This window comes from Oculina patagonica, chromosome 4 (genome assembly GCF_052425735.1).
Source record: "Oculina patagonica isolate OP01 chromosome 4, crgOcupat, whole genome shotgun sequence".
NCBI classification, from domain to species: domain Eukaryota; kingdom Metazoa; phylum Cnidaria; class Anthozoa; order Scleractinia; family Oculinidae; genus Oculina; species Oculina patagonica.
Window position 1 is genome coordinate 14953527 of NC_135761.1, and position 24979 is coordinate 14978505.

Below are 24979 nucleotides of genomic sequence, written 5' to 3' on the forward strand. Positions count from 1 at the left end.
GGCTGGGCGACCTGTGACTTTAGAGGACCCACATTGCCTTGCGCTGCTCGATGACGCAATGGATAGCGCGAACAGAGATAACCAACATGGCGGCGGGCAGTAGCTCAACTTCTTCGTCTTCAAACTCAGACACAAGTCAACAAGTTGATCGGATTGCTCTATTATACCCTAAAGTAGACGAATCCGAGACTCCTTTACCACGGTCATGGTCTCCTAAAGACAAATTTACTTTTATAGGGCTTTCGCAAGACAATCTCAGGGTGCATTACAAAGGTAAGCGAGCTTGGGCATTTTTGTATTCTTTTTTCGCGAGCTCAGAAAATCCATACCATTGTAAGCTAAATCGTCAGGGAGGATTAATAAAGAACTTTATGCGTTATACTTCTGCTTTACCAAGCAAAAACAAACCCGGGATTGAGCTAAAATTTGGCGAAGATTGCTTTTGGAGGAACTGCATAAATTCAAGATTGGTTTGGCAGCGTTTTCTCGTCAAAATCGAAGCTTTCTTTGATGGTGGCAAAGTTAATGCAAAATACTATTATAATGGGCAAGAATGCCGCTTAATATCTGCGCTTGGCATTGTTTGAATTTGCTATTTTTCTTCCTGAGGGGTTTTCGCGTCAAGTGCTTTTATAATCCGTGTAAGATGATACGCGCTTGTATTTCAAAACTGAGATACAAAATTTTCTAAATTGCAGGTGTAGGGAAAACTCACAAAGACGCGGCTTCGGTCAGAGCGACGCACTGCATTCCAGCGGCTTGTGGTATTTATTATTTTGAAGTTCGAATTGTAAGCAAAGGACGCGATGGGTAAGTCTAATTCGAACCAATAATAATATTTTTAAATTAACGTTAGAATTTATATTGCTTTTGCATTTTCTTTGTTGGGTTATGTAAATTCTAGTTATACATGTACCTGATGAATGCGTGACAGCCAACACCAAAGAATTTGCATTACAATATATGTGGTTTTTTTTTTTTCATGTCAGGAAATTATTGTTTATTTTTTTTATTCAGCACAGATTCAAGGTCTTCCTAGTAATAATTTGTGGGCTTTCAGCACCGCAAATCATGTGAATTTTGTAATAATTATTTAAATAGCAGAAACCATAGCTGAAAGATAAAATCAACAGTAGCTAAAATGTGTGGTAAACTATAAAATGTACAGGTGTACATAATTTTTTTTGGTGTAATTCCATTATTTGCAAGAAGGTCCCATTTCCATTGGTCCAAAACCACAGTGTTGAAATGTGATGACAACCAAATTTGATTGATAGCTGTCAATAAAACTAATAAACACAGTTTAAAACCAGCATCAAATATATAATGTTGTGGTTCAATTTTACCCATGCCACAATTTGGTATTTTCCTTTGTTCTGGTGTATGGTAATCCCGGGAGCCGAGGAAGAGGACAGAGCGGGAGAGACCGCCACGCCAAGCCACACCGAGAAGGGAAACGACCAGAAGTGACAGTGAACCGCAGACGACACAGACAGGAAGGGAGACGAACCACGGACAGAGCGGCGAAGGCCAACGGCGCACCAACGGAGACCCGCCCGGAACCCAGAGGCGGCACGGCACGTGATGCAAGCGACGGTATATGATAACGAATAAAAAAAACAAGGAAAATACCAGATTGAACCAAGAGTAAAATTGAACCACAACTTTCTTAAAATGCAACTATTACTTGAGCTTCACTTTGAATACTTACCATTTTGTATAATTACTATTATTACCAGTAAAACACAAATTTATTAATAACACTTGAATGTTGTTCAGTTTTCTCTTTATTTGTCACATTTTCATGTCATGTTTCTCTGTTTCCTGGTTGATGTTGTGTGTGACACAAATGTCAGTGGGTATAATAGAAGAAAATTAATTTTAAAAAATCAGTTATTACAGTAATTTGTTTTTATCACTACAGTAGTACCAGAATCTTGGATCTTGATTGCAGAATCTGCATACATGTAGTTTATCTAGCTCTAGATTTTTTCTTCCTTTACAAGTAGACTTTGAAGGGTTGGCTTAAGATACATTATGTACATGTATATGCGAAAAACAAATAAACTATCTCTGCAGTGTACATTATGTCTTTGCTCTCCCGTAAACACTGTTCACTTGTTTAATAATTATTGTTCATTTAGGTACATGGGCATTGGATTATCAGCTCAAGGGGTCAACATGAACAGATTACCAGGCAAGCTACACAATTCTTTTGCGATAATGTGTAATAAAAAGTCACATAACACAATCTTCACAATCAATAATTATTACTGTGGTTTCAAAATGCGTTTAAGTTCTTGACAAAACGTTTTGCTATTGTACAGAAACAGAAACCCATAAGGGTTGAAATGTGTAACTCCCTATGATTCGCATTGTACAAAGCGTTTGCACATTCGTTTACACTAAGTACCATATTTGGAAAATCACGAGAAACATTTAACCAATAAAAATTACTATATTTGGATTAAATTCACAGCGCGCGCTAGCTCGCGCTTGATGGCGTAATCTTGTTTTTGAACAAGCTTTGTTGAATAAAGTTAAATTTGGTTAAGTTCTCCTATTTCATCTTATTGAAGTTGTCTGGAGAACTTCACTTCGATACACTTAATGTATTTCTTTAGTTTCTGTAAGAAATTTACGGCGTTTAGGTCGAAATTCAAGCAACTTACCGCAAAACCAAAAGTTATGTTGCGTGTGTCATTACTTCTATAAAGCATTCGCGTACAAACTCTTTTTGTTTCCAAATATGGTACTTAGCAAAATGATTATTCAAACGCTGTGAGCGCGTTACACGTTTCTACCCTTGTGGGTTTCTGACAGGAATCAATAATGTAATCTTTATTTTGTACTCTAAACAATGTATTTGTGGTCCATGGGGTGTCTTGGGGTGGGGAATTGCCTCTTTCTGTGTGCCTGAAAAAGAAAATGACAAATCCCTGGGGGTATGACTAGGGGGAAAGGGTAACAGGTAAGTATGAGGAAGTCCAACAGTCCTGTGGACTCCACGTTTGTTGTTACTCTCCATGTACATGTATGTTTATTTTAATGTCATGTTTCATGTCATGTCATGTTTCAGGTTGGGAGAAGAATTCTTATGGTTACCATGGAGATGATGGTCACTCCTTCTGTTCATCTGGGACTGGAAAACCTTATGGACCCACCTTCACTACGGGAGATGTCATTGGTTGTGGTGTTAATCTTATTGATAACACTTGTTTTTATACCAAGAATGGAGTGAATCTTGGTAATGATCCATCTAATAGTATATGTATTTCAAAAAGTCATTTTAGTGCAGAGTGGTTCATACAGACTGTTAAGTAAACAATAAGTTGTCTCTAAAAATCAATTACCGTAAATTGGATAAGCCCCCCGCATAAGCCCCCCGGATAGGCCCATCAACCGGAAACAAAAAAATACATCCGGTATAAGCCCCCCCGGATATAAGCCCCCCTCTACCGGATGACAGTACTGAACAGGGCTAAAGGATGCTTTTTGTGCGTTTTTAACTTAAAAACGTATTTCGATCAACACTCCCGAGGCTCGTTTCCAAACGTTTTGTTCCAGGGTTCCCGCTTATAAGCCCTCCCGAATATAAGCCCCTCCGCTTATAAGCCCACCCAAAAACCCTTACAAAGTTGTATAAGCCCCAGGGCCTTATAACCGGAATTCTACGGTACATCAGTGTCATACAAACTGTGGGCCATAAAATTGATAATAACTTCAAAATATTGTTTGGAATCATAGATTGAAATACTTGAAAGATGCCTTCTAGTGGGAGTAGCAATGTTGCTAGTTGTTTTATGACACAGAAGCTGGAGTTATATGTGCTGCATTGTGGGCCATTACATGAAAGGCAAATTAAGTCTTTTCTACACCTTTAGTTTCTTCAAGAATCAGAGCATACTGTACATGTATATGTACAGTGGAACCTCGATATAATGAAGGGCCAAGGGACTGGCAAAATGTGTTCGCTATATCGAGGTTTTGTTATATCGATGTTCTTTTCCATATATTGTGCTATTACTGGGACGAAAAATATCGTTCGTTATATCGAGGAGAGGACTTCGTTATGTAGAGGTTCGTTAAATCGAGGTTCCACTGTTGTAAGGTAGCCTAGATTGATAATTATCAACCCTCCAAGTTAAGACCATTTTAGTCCCTGGGTAATTTTGTGGGGTTTTTCCCCCGGGGAAAAAATTGGAGGGAGGGGTGGGGTTTTTGTAATTTTTGTGATGGGGGGCCAAGACAAAAAAAAAAAAAAAAATGGTGATTATATACTATTTAAACATAAATTATTTTGGTGACTGACCTTTAATTTTTTGTGTGTTTTACAGGAATTGCTTTCACAGACCTACCAGTAAGTACATGTACCTGTTAATTTTTTTGTTGAACAAACAAGTTTTTTGAGTGTGAGTTTAGCATCAGTTGACTGTGTGTTCAGACTGCTTTGTTTACTTTTGTTACAAAATTTCTTAAGTTCCTTAATGTACAGTGAACCTCGTATCGCCGTATTTCGCCCCGACGAACAAACCTGTCCCTGGATGCCCCAGCATTACATTGGCACGAACTCCGCATTCCTTTTTTTTCCCCGACGGTTGATAACGGGGTTCAACTGTACTTTCTCTTCAGCCAAACTTGTATCCCACAGTTGGACTCCAAACTCCAAGGGAGATGGTTGATGCAAATTTTGGAAAACAGCCTTTTGTTTATGACATAGAAGAAGTTATGAAGGTACATAACAGATATGGTTTATTAGAGAGCGTAGAAGCTATTAACACCTATACAACCCTCCAAGTTAAGACCATTTTAGTCGCCTGGCGACTAAAATTTTGGAGCTGGCGACTTATTTGGACGAAGTCCGCCGGTGGGGAAAAAAATTAGAAAAAAAAGATAAAAAGTCTTTTTTTAGGAAAATTTTTTTTGGCGCCATTGGGGGGGGGGGCCAAAAGGCCACCAAGGAAAAAAAAAAGGGGGGGCTATAGATATTGTAGTCAATGTTGCACAGAGAAATGAGTATATTTTGATAGAATTTGGTTATTGTATGTGGCTATGTTGACTAGTACAGACATTAAAGCATCTTTCTCTTACTTTGGCAATTATGCCAGTGTCTTAAATTCTGGCTTGGTTCACATACATGTAGGGTTAAAATGTTTCAAGCCCAGTGACTGTTGACATGTACAGGCCACAAGATGCCATTCCCTATGTGGCAACTTTGAGCAATTTCAGAATCCTTTAATTTAGCTGAAAAATGAAAAAAACATTAGAAGGCCCCACATTCTGAAATTCTGAAATGTATTGTTTTGTGTCAGTTCTAATTATAATACCGGTAACTAAGACATTCTTACTGTACAGCTTGTCCATTTACCGTTACTCAGAGAGAATTTGTTGTTAATATCAGTTAAAATATAAATCTGGCTTTATGGCACCAGCCAGTTTTTTAATGTAAATCAACTTGACTTTCCCACCAAAGGAAGGGCTACAGGCCCAAAAATTAATGTCTGGGACTAAAATTTGGCTGAAACCATTCTTTATTCTTTGTAGGAAGTTCATGCTCGAACAAGGCATACAATACAAACATTCCCATTCACAGACAAAGAAGGTCTTTGGCAAACAACGCTACAAAAGTGAGTGGCTACTTAAATTTTACAAAGAGTGTCATCAAACTAGGACTGTATTTTTGTTTGATTTTCAGTCTCGTCCAAAACTCATTTTTTTTTTTTCTTGATCAGAATTGTCTCAACATACCTTGTCCATCATGGCTATTGTGCTACTGCCGAGGCTTTTGCCAAGAGCACTGGACAGTCATTTACAGAGGAGCTGGCTTCCATCAAGAACAGACAACGTGAGCCAATAAGAAAAGACATTTGACATGTTCTAGTTGGCTGATGAGTCACATTGTGTTAAGTAATACATTAATTTATCTGTAGATGATAATGAAGAATCACTTTATTGACCGCTTTTTTATTCTGTGGAACATTGTGAACACTACATGTATACACAGTAAGGAGGTGAATTCTTGTCACTCCACAACTCACCCAGTTGATCACATGACAAGATGTTGGCAAATGCAAATATTTAAAGAAATGTACGGAAAATTATTTACATGCCTAGTCCCTTACCCTCCAGTGGGGGATAGGGCCAAATGGGAAATTTATTGTGATTTATTTTCTGTATTTACAGTACTATTTCTAGGATGTTACTAAGTACATTACATTGTTTGTTCATGTGTGTATATGCGTAAAAATTTATGAGTTGCTTCTTTTGTTATGGTACAACAAATTAATCAGCAAGCTGTCGTTTCTTTCCACCTTTCAGGAATACAAAAGCTAGTTCTTGCAGGCAGAATAGGAGAAGCTATTGAAACAACACAGACATTATATCCAGGACTCTTAGAACGAAACCCAAACTTGTTATTTCTTTTGAAATGCCGGCAGTTTGTGGAAATGGTTAGTGGATGTGATAGTGATGTGCGACCTGCGGCTCACAGTCCACGATCAAGCCCTAACGTCAGTCCATCACATTCCTACAGTGCAACATCAGTAGGAAGCGTAGGAAGCAGCTCATCATCAGCGACTAATGGATTTGTCACTAATGGCACTTGTATAGACAATGGATTTGAGCCTGATAATATGCCAATGGAAGTAGAAGATTTTGAAGAATCATCTAATCATGGAGTTCTAAATGGGACAGCAAAAATGGATGAGAGCGACCATAGTGCTAGTCCCAGTAGAGGTAAATTATTTGCCAGATTTGTTTTTTTATGTTTTTTTTTTACTTGTGGGGTGGGGGGAGGCCACAAAAGGGGTATCATCTTCAACCAGGACAACTTTAAGACGAAATTGGTGAAACAAATAAAAGTCCCTTGACTATAAATAGGTGCTCTTTAGGATCCATCAAAATGTGGTTCTCCAGGGATGTCACTAAGGGCAGGGTGCCAGCTTATTTCGCCGGGAAAGGGACTATCCGGCGATGAACGAAGCAAAGACTAAGGCCTTTTGAGAAAAGCCAGCTGGGCTGTGGTGCCGGCTTAGTGCTTCCCTAGCTACATCGATCCCTGCCTCTCAGAACCTATAAGATTTTGTACCAAGGATGTCCACACAATAATTTTCTCCTTCTATCTAAAATCTGATAACTTATCTCAACTAGTTATTTATCTCAAGCTCATTTTCTCTCCTAACCTGCAATTTCAGTGAACAGATAAGTTTTAAAAAAAATTGTTCTATTCTTTATGTTCTCTGTTACTGCAGAATCAAGACAAACTTGCTGTCACAATAGAACTGTACTTGAAAAAATTTTAACATTTGGAAGAGAACTGCAAAATATGAGTGTTCAACTGAGAAGAGAACATGGCAAGAACGAAACAAATAAAAAGACTCTGCAGGTGAGAAGATTGCTTTTTTTAATTAGTTATCATTAACACAAATGTACATTTTGCACCTTGTGGAGTTAGAGCTGTGAAATTGAAAAGTTTTAAAGAAGCAAGGTAATAATTCCCTGAGAGTAGCAACCTCAAACGCAATTTGACTTTTATTAAGAGTTTCAGCAGTTGGCTGCTTGCCTTTCTTTATTTTTATTTATGATTAGTCGACAGACGATTTTCCTGGTTCTGTGCCCAATGAAAATTTACTTGTCAAAGTGATTTTTTCAAGCCCTGAAATAAGACTTGTAAGGGTACAGTGACATTTTGGTTACTCAAAAGTTGTAACCCAACAATTAAAGTAGGCGGGGATATGAAAAGGCTACTTAATGGTCATATTCACTTTCCAGGGCTGCAGATAATTTTTTTCACTTGAAAGGACATATGTACTACTAAGACAGACCATTTTGTTCGGACAAATAAAAATAATTGTGGTCAGACATTTTTTTTCATCGCTGCCATATAATGATTTACGATCAAAAAAATTGTCCGTACATCAGGTCCGAACACACTTTCGGACATGAGCAAATTTTGGTTGGCAAATGTCCAATGACTGACTGTTTTTTTGCAGCCCTGCTTTCAGAACTTTACTGTACTAAGTAATTTTTTCAACAGAAAATACTTATTAATGTCATTTTAGTATTTAATGCATTGTTTCCATATTTTACTTTGGGGACAGATTTTGGGGCTAATGTTAGGTCTGAATTGCATTGTATTTTTTCAGGAAGCGTTTAGTCTTTTGGCGTATACTGACCCATGGAGTAGCCCAGTTGGTTATCTTTTAGATCCTGTACAGAGGGAACCAATATGTTCATCTTTAAATAGTGCTATTTTAGGTAAAAAATAATAATAATTTTTTTTTGTTTAAAATCTATATCTGTTCAAGTGTTTATGCATCTGCCTTTTTTAATTATAATTTATTGTTGATAAATTAAAGTTGTTCAAAGTTAAACATAAAAGATCAAAAGAAAGCAGTAAGAAGTGGCATCCAGCGGCCGGCACCTTCTGCAAGTTTCCCTTCTTTCAGACCAGTAGTTTTAAACTTCACTATTTCAGTAGGCAAATACATGTTTACATCATACTTAACTTTTTTCCATACAGTTGAAGGTGACCTCTCAGTTTGTTTAATAATCGTTTGAACCATCTATTGCCCAAATATTAAGCTCTAAATTATATTTTCTTTGCAAGCAAGTTGCAAACTCAGTGTTATAACATTATTATTTATATTTTTTTTTTTATTGTGTTGTGTTATTTTGAAATTTTGACAATAATCTTGTTTGCTTTCAGATTCTCATCACTTACCCAGAAAACCACCTCTGGATTTAGTTTTGGGACAAGCTCAGGAGTGTTTGAAACTCATGTCAAAGATTGGACTAGGTGCATGTGCATTTGCTAGTGTTGAAGAGTACATGTAACAATGGCGTTACATGGCTATTTGTAGATAAAGTTTAATATTTTATATAGCATTGCTTGATATAACTTGAAGGAACTTTACACTAATATTACTTATTCTAATGTAAATGAGGTGGCAAGGTGAAAGAACATACACTGTGACAGTCACATGCTTGTACCCAGGGTTTTCATTTCCCTTGTTCAGCGTTCCTGAAACGAGCGACCCTGGAAAGTTCCAATTTGAAGTCTGAAAATATTGGACTTCCGTTTGAATTGCGCATGCTTAGCTTTCAAAAGCATGACCAACAAACGTTTTGGTGTTATACTTGCAGCCATTTTTATTGTTTTCAAAACCAATCAGAATCGATCCTGCAATGGAACTTTCGAGAGTCGCTTGTTTCGTCAAGCATGTGCAGTAGGGGAACGAAGACTCAAGGAACGAGATTGTGACGGTGTTTAGGCAGTTTTCTTTTTTCCTCTGCGTTTCACTTTACTTTTTGCATAACACCCTGAAGGCCCATGGTGTTATAAAAATACATGTATGCAAGTACATTGTTTCACTGACCACTTACATGAAGTTGTAGTTTTGCTGAATTCTTGATCATGAATGTTAACATCAGGATAATTTGGGGGAAACCAAAACCAACTTGTTGTTTGCATTTGTTATTGTACTTCAGATCTTTAGCCTTGCCTCCTCAGCCATTTTACTAATTATCTGTTTATATTACACTCACCTATTTATGGGTTAGGGGTCAGCAAATCTCAAATGCCTTTTGTTTTGTTAATGTGTTGGGTAATGATGCGAATGTAACTTCTATCATTTATTTTTCAAATTTATTTACCTTCTATTGTAGGTAACTAATTAGGACTTTTGTAATAACATTCTCAAAAATTATTCAGCCATTCCAAGTGTAAAATAAAACTTCTTGATTAGTTCTTCTGGCAGATAGTTGTGCGATTAGAACACTTCCACCAGAGGTACTGCTTCTTGTCTAAAACAGTTCTGTCTAGCTCTCTGTCTTTGCTGTCTTGTGACTAAGGAACAAAAGAAACCTTGAAAAAAGCAGACTTCTCGTATTTATACCCATTCAAACCGTTAATAACCGAGAAATAACTGAGATTCAAGCCAAGTAACTTTCTTACACACTCACACAGTCTAGCGCCTATTCATATGGACACACAAAAGGGACAGGGATCAACAGTGTCTATTGATGACCGAGGTAATGTTGATAAAAATTTTGGTGTCTTACAGACCAAGTGAACTCCCTATGATAAGGTGGCTTTCATGTTACAGAGGTGTCTGCAGGGAGAGATTTCACTGCAGTTGAACCTCACAGCTGTTTTTGGGGCCCTGTGCAGTGTAAACCCATACCTTTTCTGTTAAAAATTAACCACCTTAATAATATGCTTTGTGGTCCCAGCTCCTTTGCCAGTATAAACAGTGTTCAACTGTACTGATAAACTTTTGAATTCTCCCAAACCTTCTTTGTTTACATCAGGCTATGTAAACAAGAACTCATGGAACAGTCTTCAATCAGAAAAATAATTATTATTATCTGAAAATATCTTGAAAACTACACCGTACACTTCTTATTCACTTTGCCTCTATCAGTTTACAATAGCTTTGTTTTTCATTCAAGAGTGCACAAATTATTCTTGATAATGTAGATAAATAATTAAGGTTTAGTGTTTTATATTGGATGGTTTTCTGCACATATTTTTTATGTTTGGTGTGGGAAGACAGTGAACTTCTCTTATTTGTTAAGTTATCAATTTTGGTGTTTACACTTACACTTACTTATCTGTTACGCTCCCTGCTTGAAGTAACACTTCAGATTAATTTTTGATTTAAGGAAGTTTAGAGCAATTTTTACCCGAGTGTCAAAAGTAAAAAACTTGCACCACATTCTCAACGACTCAGAAGAGAAACCGAAAACCAATTGTGACTCGCCCACATGTTTACCAGCCCTTTGTGCCAGCTATATGTATTTGCTTCGAGTTTTGATTGGGTCACTGGATTATCTTGTGTCCAAATGTGACTAGCCAGTGAATACTTTGCTTTTGGTTTAATGACACTCGGTTGAAAATTGCGCTAATAGTAATGCTCAGGTTTTAGAATAAACTTGCTGCCTTCATTAACAATTATAACTTTTTGGAGACTTTGGGCTGTAACATCACTTTACAATAACATTTAAAATGAGAGGCAAATAGCTTCCAAGAGATGCAGGGATATTAAAACTTACTTAACAAGAAGGGTCATTGAATGTTGAAACAATAACTAAAGAAACAGTGTGCGTACATTATTGTGATTATCAAAACAGAGCATGTGTAATCTTGTATAGAATTTGCTAAATGTAGGGGTTAGGTTTTCAGTTTTCATTGTAAATAAAAGGAACCATTAAATAACTGTAAAGTCTTGCTGGTAACAACAATTTGTTATGTAAATCAGTAGATGGTGGACCGTGTTTTGTAGTACACTATTAGTTTTGTATACTTAGAGCAGTTTTCAATTGAGTGTCGTAAAACCAAAACCAAAGTAATTACTCTGGCCAATCACAAAGGACACAGACAATCCAGTAAACCAATCAAAACTCGAAGCAAATACATGTAGCTGGCACAAAGCGCGGGAAAACGTGCGCGAGCAAGTCACGATTGGTTTTGGTTTTACTCCTGATTGGCTGTGAAAGTGGCGCGGGATTTTTAAGCCAATCACTAAGCGTAGTAATGCAAAACCAAAGCAAACGCAATTAACTTTCGACACTCAAGTGAAAACCGCTCTATTTAGGTAATCACATGATTTCGAGTGCAATCTGGGATAAATCAGCACTCGTAAATTTTTGCAAAGACTACAAATTGGTTGGCCTTTGAAAAATTTACTCGTGCTGATTTATCCCAGATTGTACGAGAAAAATCATGTGATTAATTGTAAATAATACACATACAAAAATTTCACTTGAAGTGGATGACAAACAAAACATGTTAAGTGGCTTACCTTTCCAATTCGTTCTTAAACATAATGGAGTTGCCAGGCTTTGTAAAATCCAGATACTGCTAGGGAATTTTTTAATCTCTCTGTCATGCATTATCAGGTGCTTTTATCCTTATTCAGTTGTATTGGTATGGGCTGAAATGTCCAACTTCAATTCACGCTTGTAATATTTCTTCTTTACTAGCCGTCGCGTAAGAAAATCCACGATTGGTAGCTTTCAGTAGTTTCGTAAAGCCTCTGTTTGCTTTCAGTAGTTTCGTAAAGCGTTTGTGCTGTACAAACGTCCAATTCCTAGTACTTTGGTTTATATACTTACAACTTTTGTTAAATTGGTCAAACTTTTCATGAATTGTTAATATGTTTTTGCTCGATTTTTGCTCTCTCAAACACTACGACATCGGCCGCCATTTTGTTTTGGCGCGCTTTCCGACTTTCCTGTCAATCAATTTAATTTCTTTCAACTTTCTGCACTCAATTTCAACATTTTGCCCTCAATTTCAACTTTCTGCACTGTTTGGGATTAATTGACGTGCTCTCAGCCAATGAGCATGCAGACATTTTTTTATGTATATTATAAGCAGTGAAATTAAATGGCTCTTTTCAAAGACCACAATCAGTTGGCTTCAAGAGCATACCTTCTGTACATCAATTTATAGATCAGTAAAACATGAATTGTAATAAGCAATCAGCTGGTGAAAGGTCTGAAACTAAAGAATTATTACTGACTGGGTCTGTAAGTGGGCAAGAAAATTTCATTTAAAATTCTTAGAACATCACATTGCCTGCCTCTTGCCTGCCAAGAGTTCCATGCAGTTTCTGAAGGTTTCTCCAAGGGCCAGTTGTTTAAAGGGTGGATAATGCTATCCACTTGATATCGCTATCCAGTGGATAAATGCTAACAAAACATACTGTAAGAAAGTGATAAATGATCATCGCAGTGAATTTCCAATTTAAGCAATTGGAATAAAGAAGCCTGAAAAAAATTCAGGGCTTCAACAGGATTCGAACCGGTGACCTCCGCGATGCTCTACCAACTGAGCTATTGAAGCCACACATTGGGAGCGAGGTCAATGTGTCATATCCATCCGCAGTTCATATATGAATTATTTCATATACATTACATCAAAACATACTGTGCTATCCACCTTATAGCGATTTATCCAGCAGATAACATTATCCAACTTTTGAACTGGGCCCTGACCAACATTACATGACCGCATATTGAAGTTCAAATTAAATGGCCACTTATATTCCTTCCATTTTATTTATACCCTTATTTGCTGTGAGGGCCCCTGTGCAAGAACAGTAAAGCAGGCATGAATTCTACCCCCTCACTGCAGCACCTATCCAGTACCAAACACGGTTACTAACCCAATCTCCTTCACTACTGTTATTTGGCCATTGCACAATTCTACAAAGCTGTGAAGGAAACCAATGCACTTCCTAAAGACTCACTGTGGTACACTGACTGTAATAGAGCTGGTCAAAAAAAACTCGCTAACAAAATATTGTAACTGTTGTGATCCATAGACAAAAACAGACTAGCAGCTTATTTTTTTATTTCTTTTACAGTGCTTTCAGTTTCTTGCAGAAAGAGTTAGTTTCATTGATGACCACAAAATTAATTATAAGATAGCATTCAGTCATCATCAAAACCTGCATGAGCCTAATAATAAAATTTCTCTGTCTTTGGTAGGAAATATCAGATACGTGTATTACAGCAAGGCGCCCAAAAGTGTGACCACTTTTAATTTATTCACATTCTTTCATGCAGATTTAATCCAATCAGAAGTCAATTACAAGCTATCCACGGCTTTTGATTGGATTAAATCTGCACGAAAGAATGTGAATAAATTAAAAGTGGTCACACATTTGGGCGCCTTGCTGTAAATCACATTTCCATTAATCGCTTGTACAGTTCATGTACCATGTGACCCAAAACAAGTTGACTGCGACGAAAATAGAGGGCTCTTAGGAACTAGGCAAAACAATACCCATGCAAACAATCAAACACTAGACATAAATCAACTTTATTTATGTTGTTATTTTGTGACAAGAGGTATTTACAAAGTTTGATCAAACAGTCGTTAGTGTTTTTACTATAAACTTAATTTAAACAACTACAAACAAGACAAAAATACAGTTACAAAGAGAATATTTTACACTACATGCAAGATTAAAGAATTGAAACTTTTCTTTAGAATTAGAAAACTTGCTAATAAAAAATTAATGAAGATTCCTTAGGAAATGTACATGTAAGTAATATCAAAATTGTAATTTGTTGAAAAAAAAATATGTAGCAATTGTATGTACAGCTGTTGCATCTGATTTTTTCTTTAAGCATTGCTAAATTCAACTTTGAAGCTACTTTAAACATTAATTCACGGCCTTAAACTTATTTTGTTATTGCTGCCTTTTCCCTTTCAAACTTCTCCATTGCTTTGCAGTAAACTGAAAAGGAAAATAAAAAAATAGACATCATTTTTACAGACACTTGCAGTGCTACTTGCATACCAACCATCTTACGACATGCCACGTACACTTTTGTGATTGTCAACAGCAGAGACACCTGTTAAAAATGTCAAACTGTCAGCTGTTGTAGTTATTGGCAAAAGAAATGACAAACTAAAGTAACAGACCTCAAATCATATTGTGTTTCCATTTTAGACTTACTGTAGGCCTGGTAACACTTCAAGGTAACGCTGCATGTTGAAAGATGGTTGCTGTGCAATTGTAACATTAAAGACAGCTGTAATTTATTACCACTTACGAAGTACCTCGGCCCTCAAACTGTAATTTAATACCAGTTACGAAGTGACCCCTCCAAATCTCAGACAAATATCCTTCTGAAAATAAGCCCTCCCAAATAATAAAAACAACTTTTTCAATAGTAAGCCCCTATATTTAAAGGGCTTGTTTTGTAGTGTACCGTATTTTCTCAATTAAACGCCCCCGGCATTTATTTCAAACTTGGCCTTGTGGACCCGGCATTTATTTGAAGCCGGCGTGTAATCGGGGCCCGGCGTTTATTAACGGACTGTAATTTTCTGTAAAATTTTCAGATTGATTTACTGTTACTGATCTCCGAGACCAAAGGGCAGTTTGTCAAGGCGGACGATTTTTCTCTTTGTTTTATCCCATTGTACAGCGTCCATCCTAGCTATGTATCGCTCGGACTTTTCCTTTGATCGTGTTTTGAAACTTCCAAAGCAGCATACCGTACTAGTATGTCATAGCGCTGCCATTCAAGAGAATTTTACTTGTTAGCTTGACCTCAAAATGACAAATAAACGCCGGGACCTCGAACAAATGCCCCCGGCGTTTATTTAAAAATTAGCAATTTTGACCCGGCATTTATACGAGGCCGGCGTTTAATTGGGGTCCGGCGTTTAATTAAGAAAATATGGTATGCTGACTTAGAGAATGATCAGAGCAACTGTAGGACTTGTTTTGGGTTTCATAATATTGTAATTGTGTTTAAACGACAAACAATCTAAAGTTCTAAACCTACCGTCTTTATTCCATTTACTTGCAGCATCGGCGTTAAGTGGGCTTTCATTGTTTGGCTCTGGAAAAAGTGACATTTTTACTATATTTTTTGCACAATTATTCTGTAGTCGTAGTAATACTAATCAGGTCACTTGCGGATTTACACAGCACCAGTCCCAAGTGAGCCCAGCTCAAGACTGTACCAAGTCTGTCTACTTGCAATACTGTCCCTTAAATTGTTAGCATCTGTTCACAATGGACCAGCCATTACTACAGCCTAGCCTGGGGCAAACCATTGATAGGTGCATTGCATTACTCATAATGCCTGTGACATATATATGCATTACAGGAAAATCTGGCCCAGACTATTAGCCAATCACAGCATACGTTATCTCTTATAACAAGTTCTAGCCATATTGTAATTATAATAGTTTAATCCTTGCTGGAATTCATAACACATACCTCCTAGTAAGGACTGTATGGACAGTAATATGGTTCTAACATCATATAAAGATGACCAACTTTCCTTGTAACAAGAACAGTGATGAAAAACGTTAATAAACATCTTTAGTTTGCACTGTATTTTATTGTCCATTGGAGCAACAAAACGTTAATTAACATCATACAAACTCATGTTTATTCAAATTCCAAAAATGGAATTTAGTTTACACTGTATTTCTTTGTCCATTGGAGCATATATTTGAAGAAAATCTGTTACCTTCAAGATGTCTAAGCAAATGTTCCCTTGTTGGTCCACATTTGGGTGATAGCATGGTGTCTTGAATTTCACTACTGGAGGTTTTTGAGGATACGTGCTTGGAAATTCTAGCGTTAGTTTGTATTCTTTTCCGTCGTATACCTGGAATGAAAAGAATGAATAAGCCACGCAGAACAAGACTACCCCGAACAAGTTTCAGGATTTTGTTGGCGAAAAGTCTGACTTTATGATCCTTTATGTAACATTCTGTTCAGTAAATAATGGTGGCCACTACATGGGTCGAGTCGTGCCGGTTCTTGAAAACTTTCTGTGATCAATTGACAAACAACACAGCAATTCCGACGACATACCTTATGCTGAGTACGTTCAGTAACGTTAACACGAGAATTTCAAGCGGAAATTATGAAAACGAGAGCTCTCCAAAGTTGAATACGTAGACCTGAAGAAGGCTCGATCATTCATTAAGCTTACCGTTCCTTTTCCTCCTCTGATTGTTCCAATCCATTCTAGCATGTTGTCATCCCGAGATGGGAACGCCGAAACACTATTGTCTGGATTCTTAAATTAAAAATAGAAAACAACAACTTATTCAGACTAAACGAACGATATATTATAACTAAAAAAACACTCTGACAAATTAATAGCTTGTTTTTCCAGCCCTAGGCCTTACCTTAAACATAAGTTGACCAAGATCAAGTTTTAACCTGCGAATCGAGTCAAGTGTAGCATTTTAGTTTGTCAGTGCTTGCTCGAGAAGAGACAAAATAAATAAAATAATATCAGCAAGGGTGATTTGAACTTCTTACCTAGCTACAGCCATTATTTTGCACTTAATGTAAGCCTATAAAATGAATCGAAACTTCCACTTTTCTCTTTCCAATTTTGAACGGCAATGGAAGACGGCGAAAGAGAAAAAGTTTTTTAAACCGGCTTTCGCTTTAAATGGACCAATCAGATCGTTTATTCTTTTAGAAGCAACCAATCACAGTGCTTTGTTTATTTCTGGTTCTCAGACCCTGCGCGTGCCAACCCATAGGTCTGTTCGGTCAGACAAGTCGCCATATTGGATTTCTTTCTGGAAGAATCATATTGAAACTCGTGGTAAAACTGGTAAAATAACACTTTCACGGTAAAATGCCATATGCCAACCAACCCAGTGTGAAGATTCTTGAACTCACGGAGGAAAATGTGAAGTTTACGATTGAGAATACAGACTTGAGGTGTGATATATTTCTCGTTTAGTCAGACGAGTCCCCCGAGTAAAATTGCTTTTTGCTTTTCCTATTCTCTGTACAAAATCTCATCGTTTGTATCTTTCTGTTACAGCATGGCTAATGCCCTCCGAAGAATATTTATCGCTGAAACGCCAACTATAGGTACACAGGCTTTTGTTTATGATTCCATTGGTATTGTTTGATGGTCTTGCACAGGCAGCCCAAGCTGAAGTATTGAGGAAAGAACAGCCCTCTTGTTATAACTTGTTGATTCACAGGTAGCCCAAGCTCCTAAAGGAGCCGTCAACATATAGACCACATATGACATTGCGTAATAACGTTATTATAAGGGTTTGTATGGGAATTTACCGATCGTAAAAAATAATTCAAAATAGAGGTAAAATATCCAATAAAATCGACTTACCTTTCCTCTTCTATGCATATGTTGTGTTTCTATGCCGTTTGGAGGCGATTTGAAGCCATTTTAGTGTAGAAGAGGATAGGTAAGTCGATTTTATTGGATATTTTACCTCTATTTTGAATTATTTTTTACGATCGGTAAATTCCCATACAAACCCTTATAATAACGTTATTACGCAATGTCAAATGTGGTCTATATGTTGACGGCTCCTTTAGGAGCTTGGGCTACCTGTGGTTGATTGACCTATGGAATATAAGCGTTACAAGAAAAACACACAATTAATGATGCTTGGTTATAAGATGTGTTCCAGTTTGCAGTGTCACTTGCATGCATGAATTTTGTTAGTAAATATTTTTTATATGAAAGGGCCATACCAATAACATGTTTCGTTTCCCGTCGCCCGACCGACCCATTTTTTTTCGAAATGTTCGAAATTCCAGATTCACTAGTCAAAGAGGCAAGTACTTTCACACGATCTTGTTTTATTTACAACAGTTGGTATGATGTGATGTCCTTGTCTTTAATTAACATCGATGCTAAGTTTTTCAAAGGCTTTTTCGCGCCAAGGGCATTAACGATTGTTCCAACATTCTCAGTGAGATCGACTGAAACAAAATCTTTCGGTTCTGCATCTCCTGGCTTCTTAAATGAACCCAGATCCCTTAAAGTGTTCATCCTTTTTTTTGCCCAACCAACCAACCGACCCACCATCACAAGAGATGGGGCAATGGGAAACGAAACCTTTTATTGGGATGGTCAAGTCAGAATATTTATAAAATACAAGTCTCCATCAGACCAAAGAGTACCATTTTGCCAGAGCTTATCTACGTTTCTGTAGCATTAAGGTCGCGAAGGACCCTTGAAATCATTATGTATGTATTTATTTAAAGAGTATGCACGAACTAGGACGACTGAAGCCGACAACAAACAAAAAAAAAAATGAGAATGTTTTTCATAAAGTTCTTTGTACGAGTAATTAGACAGTATTGTTCTCAGCTTTGCGTACCGTGCGCTGAAACAAAACGAATTATCATAATTAGATTCACAGCTGCGAACTATAGCACAAGACAGTTGTAAACATTGACTCGGAAGGTCTTCGGAAGCGAAAAATCCTGCAATTTTGTGTCCAAGTTTTCTCCGCCGATATAGAATTTCAGGAGTTGATTAGTGAGGAACATGAACTCGGTGCACTCTATTGTGTTATGACAAGAGCGAATTTTGAAATTTCGTTCTCAAGTTGAAGATAGCACGTTTCAAAGTTTAGTTTTCACATTTTTACTCTCTTAGAAGCAGATAACTTATAGCAGTTTTTGAAATCTAAAATTTCGTTCTTGTCAGAACACAAAAGAGGTTATGATTCATCACTAGTTTATACAATCTTCTAATTCGGTGCGCTATTGTAGCCGAAAAACTTGGACACAAAATCGCAATATCTGCAGTTAAACTTTTAAGAACCTGTAACATTACAGTAAATGGTCATCTCTCAGTAAAAGGACAATCATGATGTAATTCCATCATCCCTTAATATCCTTGATAAATTTTAGAGGAATCGATGTTCAAAATGTAGCGAATTAAAGCTTTACAAGATAGCACTCCGTCAAGAAATTTGGCTAATGAATTTATTAATGAGCAAGGGTCCTGCGCGACCTTAAGAGACTTAAAGTATTTCTACTCCTCCCTCGATGGGAGGGTTACCCCTCAGCATATTTGCCGGTAGTCATTTATACACCTGGCCGCAGTTGTTCAAAAGGTAGATAACATTATCCACCGGATAAATCACTATCAGGTGGATAGCGCAGTATGTTTTGTTATCACTTATCCACTGGATGACGATTTATCAAGTGGATAGCATTTTCTACCCTTTGAACAACTGGGCCATGGGGTAAGAGAGACACTATGAAGGTAAAGTGTCTTGCCCTAAAACACAATACAATGACTTCACCCAGGGCTCAAACCCAGACGACTTGATCCAGAATCCAGTGCACTCACCATTAGGCCACCATTCCTCCAACATTGGGATATTTATGTTGCATGCCAAATGAATTCCACTTTAGGAACTTAAGAAAAACAGCCTTTTACCATGGTAGGGTGTGAGTAGCTTGATGAGGATAATACTGCTCGTAATCTTTGCTGGTAAAAAATGCCATTGCATGCATAAGATTTCATCAAGTTATGCCACACTCTTCAGATATTTTTGTCATGAGAGCTTAGGCTGCCTGTGACCATTGTGATTATAATAATAGTGTATTATGAAGTATTTAGTATTGAACAACATGGAACTTTTTTTCAGCAATTGACTGGGTACAGATTGAAAACAACACATCAGTATTACATGATGAGTTTATTGCCCACAGACTAGGTAAATAAATTATGTGCATTATAAATCAATATATATTCTTTTGTACATGAATAAGGTGGTTGACTGATGGTTCATGAAAACGACATTTGTAACAAGTGTGAATTTTGGTTTTAATCTGGCTTTGACCAAGGTATTTTAATTTGTATTTCAAAGGTTAACATACAGACAGATAAATTCAAAAATTACAAAGAAAAGAAATTGTAACAGAGTTTTTTGTCACATGACTGTTTACTTTTGAGGAAATCTAATAAAGTAGCAGTTGGACTTAGATTCTTTGCTAAGTCATTGTTTTCTCTACATTTTAGGTCTCATTCCTTTGACTAGTGATGAAGTTGTTGATCGATTAAGCTATTCCAGAGTAAGTTTGACATGCTATTGCTTTAGGTCTTACTTAACAGATCCTGTACTCTTGGATTTGTGAAAAATATGTGAAAATCATTGTTTATCATTAAGCAGATGTCATTCCAAGCTGATGTTTATTATTACTGTATTATTATTATCAATGATCATTATCATTATTGTATTATTATTATTATTATTATTATTATTATTATTATTATAATGATGATATAATAATATAGCAGTAATGTACAATGTAAACGTAAAGTCAGCAAAGTCTGTTTTAACTGTAGAAGTTGGCACCTTAATACAACTCGTTAGCTGAGTAATGTGGCAAAGTGTGGGAGGGGTGGGGAGAGAGGTGGGTAACCTGCAATAAACAAGTACTCCATTGTGATCCAGGAGGAGTAGCAATACTTCTAGCTACTACCGGTACATTTTGTACATGTTGCAGACACCAGAATCAAACACTGGCCCCTTTGATCAGACTTGATAAAAAGGTATTTAGTCTGCATTTGAGCCAAGAGGCCCATCTTGTGGGGTTTACCCAGTTTTCATAGGCAACTAGGAGTATTTTACTCCCCTTGGATGAGATGTTAGTCCATTGAAGGGTTACCTCCAACATTAAATTTGCCAGTACCCATTTATACTCCTGCATGGAGAGGGGTAAGAGTAAAGCCCAAGAACACAATGAAGTGGCCCTGGTCAAGGCTCAAACCTGGACTCGCTTGATGCAGATTCCAGGGCGCTAACCATTAGGCCACCAGAATCAGACTTTGCCTTTTTAGTGCAGAATGCACTTTTGTGATGGTTTGGTGGGCAGTCGTGTGATAAACCCCTAAACCTCTAACGCGCTAAAGCGCTATGGTGTAAACTTTTAATCACCAATTAATTAATTAATATCAATTAATTAATTATTCCTTGTGGAGGGGGTGGGGGTGGGGAGCACCTGACCGTACCCCTAGGTAAAACCTGGAGCACATCTACGTTACTTTCATATGAAGATCTCAAATGTATATATTTGTTTCAGAAAACCCTTTGCTCTCCTTGTGGTACTACTCAACGTAATTCACACCAAACGCATGCGCAGATTAGTCTACGTTGTTTTCTGGAACTATCATGAACATCGCTTGTATTGCGTGTTTGCGGTAGGCTTCCTGCAGACTTCTTGGCGCCAAGTAAAAACCGCAAATTAATTAAATTAGATTTGAGACTTTCACAGCGCTTTCGTAATTAGGTATGCAAAAACTTGCACCGGGATTTTCGGCGTGAACACCTGATAACCAGGAAACAAATATCCTAGCTGTACTGTGTTTTAAAAAACCTGTCGAAAAATATGTTTTTTGATTAGATTTGTTTCTTTAGTTTTTGAGAATCGTCTTTCGTGCAGTCTAAACCGTAACTTAATTAAATTAAACAAATGTCATCGATGCCGCTGTAAAACAAACAAAAAACAAAAGTTTCATGTTATCGCATTTTCAAGGAAGACAAAAGTATTTTGTTACAAACGAACAAACGTGTCGTGTTACGTTTGCAAAGATTAGCGTAAGGAACACCTGGGAAAGAATACAAGTAGCCTGTGAACAGTTTTTCCGAAAGTAAAATAAAGCAAATAAACACGAACATATATAAAACATCATACTTTCAATTGTTCCATATTGCATTCTGCACTTACCAAATCATCGAGATTTTTTTAATACCATGATTGTTTCCTTTAAGGACTGCACTTGTGATGAGTTCTGTCCTGACTGTTCAGTGGAACTTACTCTTGATGTAAAATGCACAGATGATCAAACCAGACATGTGACAACAAGGGACCTGATATCTGCAGACCCAAGAGTTATTCCTGTAAGCTCCTTTCCTGCATCTCTCATAATTTTCATGTACAATACCAACTGTCAAGTATTCTGGACATGTCTTTCAAACAATTCCATGTCTTTCAGACAGGAAATTGGTACAGACACTTTTAAAATTTTAACTTAAAGTGACAACAGACTATCATTAAAGTACATTGTAGTTGCTGACCATGTTCATTAAATATTTTAGAGAAATTTTGCAAAAGTTTTTTTCATCATGTTTGTTGCTTCTGTATCCTCTGTATGTACATGTAGGTGACATCACGACACCATGACGATGAAAACAGTGAATACGGGGAACAAGATGGTAGGTTTATATTTTTTGTCTAATTTTGAGTGTTGAGATGTAGATTTAGTGCTATGCACATCAGGATTTATGCAGTTCCTTGCTCAGCTGCAATATGAACATTTCTTGTACAACATTTAGCATGTTTTAATTTGTAAAGCTTATGGAGTTACCTCATTAAATTATTCAAGTGTCTAATTCTTAGTCCTTTTTATGTTTCAGACATTTTGATCGTAAAGCTTCGTAAAGGGCAGGTGAGATCTTATCTTGCCATCTTGATATTGTACATGCAGTTCACAACTCTGGTGTTTCTTTATTTGTTTTTTGTTTTTGTTTTTTGTTGTTGTTGCTTTTTGCCAAAACATGTTTTGCAATTTCTTAAACTTAAATGATATATTTTTATTTTGTCTCCTTGGCAACAGGAACTCAAGCTCCGGGCCTATGCTAAAAAGGTTAAATAACTTATTTTGCATTGTTACATGTACATGTAAGAGTTGTGTTGTGTGTTTTTTTTTTTGCTTTGGAAGACATTAGTAACTTATCAGTAATTTATGTTCTTTTGTCTGTCAGGGCTTTGCTAAGGAACATGCCAAATGGAACCCGACAGCCGGTGTGGCATTTGAATATGACCCTGACAATGCACTGAGACACACTACATACCCAAGACCAGAGGAATGGTAAAAAATGTTTTAAAGTTCCTACATACATACATACAGTCATATTTTATACATACATACCACCCTTACTTTTCTCTGGATACTACAATAAATGTTTGATTTAATCTGGTATGTGTTTTTGCAGGCCTAAAAGTGAATACACAGAATTGGATGAAGACATGTGTAAGTAAAGCAACTTAACTGCATCACCCAACATATGTTTATTCAGGTCATGAGAAACATAGCTGTTTTGTTCTTTTTATTTACAGATCAAGCACCATTTGATCCAAATGCTAAAGCAGACAAGTTTTATTTTAACGTTGAGGTAGGCTGCATGGCTGTTAAATAATAACACTGATTTGATGTGTACCGGTATGTTACACTAGTTACTCAAGATCTTTGATATAACATGGAATAAAATGAACGCACTTTATTCAACCTCACTGCACTGTCTTGTATCCATGTTACAAATGTAGATACTCTTAAAAGTGAATTTTTTTGTGTTTTCTGACGTCTTGTTGTTTGCATTTTTATCCTATTTTTGTTTTCGTTGTTGTTGTACTTTCAGTTGTTTTTTATTACCGGTAACTTGTTTGGTTGTTCCTTTGCATTCAAAGAACCTTCCAAGTTTATATCAGTAGAGTGGTTTCCCCAGCAATGTTAGTTTAGATTTGAAGTTATCGAATTTCTCCCCGCTCAAAGTAGTTCTAAGAAGATTAATTTTTCATTCCACAGCAACAATGTAGAACACTCAGAGTAATTTTTTTCTTGGTGTGCAACCCAGAACAGATGCGAGATATTAAATTTTGAATTGACATTGAATAGATAATAACCGTAGACTAATTGCTGTAGTCAATCGGTGGAAATTCTTTTTGTCGCTTTGCATGGTGGTGAGTTGTATTCAATCTGACAGTTTTTTATCTTGTTGTAGTCCTGTGGCTCATTAAAACCCGAGACAATCATGATGTCTGGGCTGTCTGTGCTCAAGAAGAAGCTGAGTGATCTTCAAACTCAACACAGCCATGAAGTAGCTGCTGATGTCTTGACGATTTGAGAAATGATTTCAACCATTAAAACAATTTGTTAGTAGTTATTTATACATGTAAGTAATATTGTGGAGTAAAATCTGTTTTCTATACAACACTTCGGTAGTCGTTATTGAAGTCATCCGAATCGGTCAATTGGGTCCTGGGTCCTGTTGTGTTCCAAGCTAGTTTAACATCATTCGTAGTAAAATTCACCCTTGGTACATATAACACCGCATTCCGCCAAACCTATATTGGACCCCATTCTTAGCATTTACTTGAAATTTAGAAATGCTCTTGAAATCTTGAAGTTTTAGCAGTGAAAAAAAAAAAACCCAAATAACGGACAAATGTGACCTATTGCTTATGACTTCAAGTACTACAGTATTTTACTTGTCCAGCCCAGGGACATCCTGCACTCCTCATTGCTTTTCTTGTTTTGTTTGTTGTTTTTGTTGTTTGTTTCTTTGTTTCTTTGTTTTTTCCAACAACCTGAGGAAAACTAGTAAAACTGGTTGAAATTTTAACCTCGGAAATCCCGGAAAACAGTTCAAATTTCGTTTTGTTGTGTTGTTTTGTTTTTAAGGGTGGAGGGGCTTTCTCTTTCTCGTCTTTCTTATGTAAAACAGGCTTTTATAAGAAAACTAGGGTAAAACATTAGTGGCGAGTCAGTTATCCATAGAGACCCTCTACATATACCAGGTACATCCCGGATCTACATGTATGAGCCTCAACTCTAATTAGGACCGTAGGCCTCGTTAGGGATCAGTAACTTAGGCGGTAATCCACCCAATTTTCGTGCAGGCTATGTTGAT

The 24979-nt window shown here is 36.9% G+C and overlaps 3 protein-coding genes across 5 annotated transcripts; 2 read left to right on the forward strand and 1 right to left on the reverse strand.

The window, feature by feature from the left end:
- The first annotated feature begins 71 nt into the window (after positions 1-71).
- On the forward strand, positions 72-9757 carry LOC144649624 (ran-binding protein 9-like). Of its 2 annotated transcripts, XM_078509153.1 has the most exons (12): positions 72-273; positions 699-810; positions 2145-2197; positions 3080-3247; positions 4338-4360; positions 4633-4734; positions 5545-5627; positions 5733-5845; positions 6319-6735; positions 7251-7384; positions 8145-8256; positions 8708-9757. In XM_078509153.1, the coding sequence occupies exons 1-12, from the start codon at positions 87-89 to the stop codon at positions 8833-8835; spliced, it is 1632 nt and encodes a 543-aa protein (XP_078365279.1). In that variant the 5' UTR covers positions 72-86; the 3' UTR covers positions 8836-9757. The 2 variants fall into 2 exon arrangements, with proteins under 2 accessions (XP_078365279.1, XP_078365280.1); XM_078509154.1 differs by lacking the exon at positions 4338-4360 and having other exon boundaries at positions 3080-3259; positions 4622-4734.
- A 4053-nt stretch (positions 9758-13810) lies between these two features.
- Positions 13811-16951, reverse strand: LOC144649665 (putative ubiquitin-conjugating enzyme E2 C). 2 transcript variants are annotated; one of them, XM_078509222.1, is made up of 7 exons: positions 16815-16951; positions 16679-16712; positions 16480-16566; positions 16009-16149; positions 15753-15816; positions 15313-15369; positions 13811-14252 (listed from the first exon to the last, which is right to left on the reverse strand). In XM_078509222.1, exons 1-7 carry the CDS (start codon positions 16826-16828, stop codon positions 14197-14199), a joined length of 453 nt encoding a protein of 150 aa, XP_078365348.1. In that variant the 5' UTR covers positions 16829-16951; the 3' UTR covers positions 13811-14196. The 2 variants fall into 2 exon arrangements, with proteins under 2 accessions (XP_078365348.1, XP_078365347.1); XM_078509221.1 differs by lacking the exon at positions 13811-14252 and having other exon boundaries at positions 15208-15369.
- A 51-nt stretch (positions 16952-17002) lies between these two features.
- Positions 17003-24282, forward strand: LOC144649658 (DNA-directed RNA polymerase II subunit RPB3-like). Its single transcript, XM_078509215.1, has 12 exons — positions 17003-17228; positions 17335-17384; positions 19934-20002; positions 20308-20360; positions 22061-22189; positions 22453-22504; positions 22706-22737; positions 22906-22935; positions 23054-23160; positions 23285-23322; positions 23409-23464; positions 24071-24282. The coding sequence occupies exons 1-12, from the start codon at positions 17143-17145 to the stop codon at positions 24191-24193; spliced, it is 825 nt and encodes a 274-aa protein (XP_078365341.1). The 5' UTR covers positions 17003-17142; the 3' UTR covers positions 24194-24282.
- The last annotated feature ends 697 nt before the right edge of the window (positions 24283-24979 follow it).